At 37.6% G+C, this 2,734-nt stretch overlaps 1 protein-coding gene across 1 annotated transcript in view; it reads right to left on the bottom strand.

The window, feature by feature from the left end:
• LOC102195237 (myelin regulatory factor-like protein) overlaps positions 1–2,734 on the bottom strand; it is a 12,931-nt gene that overhangs the window by 6,065 nt on the left and 4,132 nt on the right. Inside the window, exons 4-9 of the mRNA XM_013913178.1 lie at positions 2,065–2,141; positions 1,575–1,685; positions 1,402–1,492; positions 1,098–1,298; positions 676–784; positions 64–173 (exon numbers count right to left, since the gene is read on the bottom strand). Of these exons, the coding sequence (XP_013768632.1) occupies positions 64–173; positions 676–784; positions 1,098–1,298; positions 1,402–1,492; positions 1,575–1,685; positions 2,065–2,141 (699 nt within the window). The remainder of the gene's footprint in view (positions 1–63; positions 174–675; positions 785–1,097; positions 1,299–1,401; positions 1,493–1,574; positions 1,686–2,064; positions 2,142–2,734) is intronic.

Genomic DNA, 2,734 nt, shown 5'->3' with positions numbered 1-2,734 from the left:
ATATATATATATATATGTTAGGGGTGCAACAATACACAAAATTCATATGTAAGAACTTCTTACCTTGTCCACCATGAGGAAGTTATTAATTTTCTCTCCGTCAGAACAGATGACATCGCCAACATCTTTCACTGCAGAAGGCAGCAGCTCTTTCACCTCCTGAGCTATAATACCTTAATATCAGAAGACACATGGATAAATATGGTATATATAATTTATATATATATATATATATTGATATATTTTTCACATTATTTTGTTATAGTATTAAAATCCATATTTTTGGGGGTAAATTTACTGGTGTATAGAGCTTGACCCAAGACTAGACGACTGGCTACCCAAAGGGTTGCTTCATAAAGTGTCTCATGACATGAAGATGGTCACCCAAATGTTGTGTTCTTATCACCACATTGTTGTCATCTTGTCACCAAATGTGTGCATGGTGAATGCAGTTGTAAGGTCACAATTTGGTGCTCAATTGATTTGCCAAATATATAAATATATATAAATATTGTGGGATTTGTACAAAATATTTATAGACACCATATTGATGTTGGCACTCTCAATGCCCTAGGCAATGTTTATGCAACGTTTCATCAAGATTGGGCCACTCGTCTCAGAGGAGAATAGAAAGATTCAAACATATGGTATGATCAGCATGATGAATTGCAGCACCTGTCTGGTGGGTGTGGTCTATTCCCATTTTGGAAGCAAACTCTGGTTTATAATCAAACTCGACTATCTTCATCTGATTAATTCTCTTCAGCTGCTGCTCAGAGTCGACCTAATAAGCAAAAAGAGGAACACATTTTTGGTCATTTTTAATGTGTAAAGTCAGAGGGACAATAGGACAAACAGAATTCAGCTGAACCACTGAATAAATGCCAAAGATATCAGTGGTGGTCTTTAAGACATTGCCTTTTTTAATTATACTAAAACTACTTAACTGTCGATTCAGATTCTACAGATTTCTGTGCTGATGTAGATACTACTACAGAAGACTAGAGAGTCGAACATCAACCACAAATGAAAAAGCTACCTGCTACAAATGGACAAAACTCATCATTTAGATATTCAGATAATGAAATTTTTTTCACCTGCTGTATGTTCTCCTTAGCGCGACAGTCAGATGGCTGCATGATGGTGCCCATCACTTTGGCATTACCGCAGACAACCAGTGCCTCATCAGGGGAGTCGGTGTTGATGCCCACCCGACCCTGACACACCAAATCTTCTTGCACCACTCCACGCTGCCACATTGTGTCCCCATCCGTCTCAAACTGACCAGGGTTAGACGCCTGTGGCAAAGATTTATTTATTTTTAATGGAATCTTAAACTTTTTAATACAGTCATTGAGTTATTGGTTTATCAATTTTTGGTTCATAGATGTATTTTTTTACCCTGACAATAATCTTCTCCGACACCAAAGCTGTCAGGGGAAAACTCTCATCTTTGACTACAGCATACAGACCAACCACCATCTGAAAATACCTGAATAAGCACAAACAATTATTATTGTTATCTACTGCTGTTATGCCTTCATTAATTTTTTTATATTTATACATTTACAAACCTCTGGTCAGGGTTTGGTTTGCCTTTTTTTCGCATGTTGTTGGCCGTCGTCTCGCTGAAGTGCAGTCGGCCAAGTGTTACTCTGGTTATTTTGCCACCGGGTAGACTGACCCTGGAAGTTTTGATAGCATTATGTTTAAAATGCTGTATTTGCCACATTTTTAACTCTATCATCTGCCATTTGGTAGTCTAGATAGCTTGCCAGAGGCTAAATAATTTGACAACAAAGGCCTTCTGCTTATCGAATTCAGGATAAGACAGTTTTGGTCTTGAAAAATGGAGTGTTGGGAAAAAAATGGAATGCTCTAAAATGCTTTTCTCCTTCAACACCCAGCTGCTTTCTTAAACATTGAACTGCTGTACATCATACTGTACTGTCTTCCATGAAGACAATAAGGCTCAAACATTATTCAGGCAAAAGAAAAGCTTTTCTACAGTAGTTAAGTCATATGTATCTGGTCAAAAATATGGACTTTAATACTGTTACATACCTGACTGGATGAAAGGGTTTTTTGCTGCGGTCAGGTTGAGATTGTTCAATGGTCACAAGGTGACTTGGAGTTTCCAGCTTTGATAAGAAGGAGACAAACAAACATTACACAGATGAGTAATGTCGGAAAGCATACTAAGTATTTGCATGTATGAATTGGGTGGACAAGACCAAAGTGCTGTCAAAGGATGGCAGGAACAAGATTTTAGACCTGAACACGGCAGAAATGAGCTACAAGAGCTTTGGGGTCCTTAGGGACTAGTAAAGCGCTATATAAATACAGGCCATTTACCATTTACCAAGAGCATCAGTAAGAAGCTTGATGAGAAGGTGGCAAGTGTTATTGTGATTATTTGGAAATCAAATAAATAGAAGATGACCATCAAATGTCCAGAGTCTGGAGCTCCATGCAAGAGGTTGCCTCATGGATCATAAGAAAGGTGGTGGTTTAGTCCAAAACTACAGGTGAGCAGTGTTGGTCAAGTTACTTGAAAAAAGTAATCAGTAACTAATTACTGATTACTTCCCCCAAAAAGTAATCCTGTTACTTTACTGATTACTTTTTCAAAAGTAATTAATTACTTAGTTACTTAGTTACTTTTTAAAAACACGATTTACAACCTGAAGAGGTGATAAAGCGATAGGTCTTTCAGCCCAATTCTACTTTTTCT

The sequence above is a fragment of the Pundamilia nyererei genome, unplaced genomic scaffold (assembly GCF_000239375.1).
Source record: "Pundamilia nyererei isolate P.nyererei 1_Seehausen unplaced genomic scaffold, PunNye1.0 scaffold00119, whole genome shotgun sequence".
In the NCBI taxonomy this organism is placed as follows: Eukaryota; Metazoa; Chordata; class Actinopteri; order Cichliformes; family Cichlidae; genus Pundamilia; species Pundamilia nyererei.
This window is presented reverse-complemented; position numbering and strand designations above follow the sequence as displayed.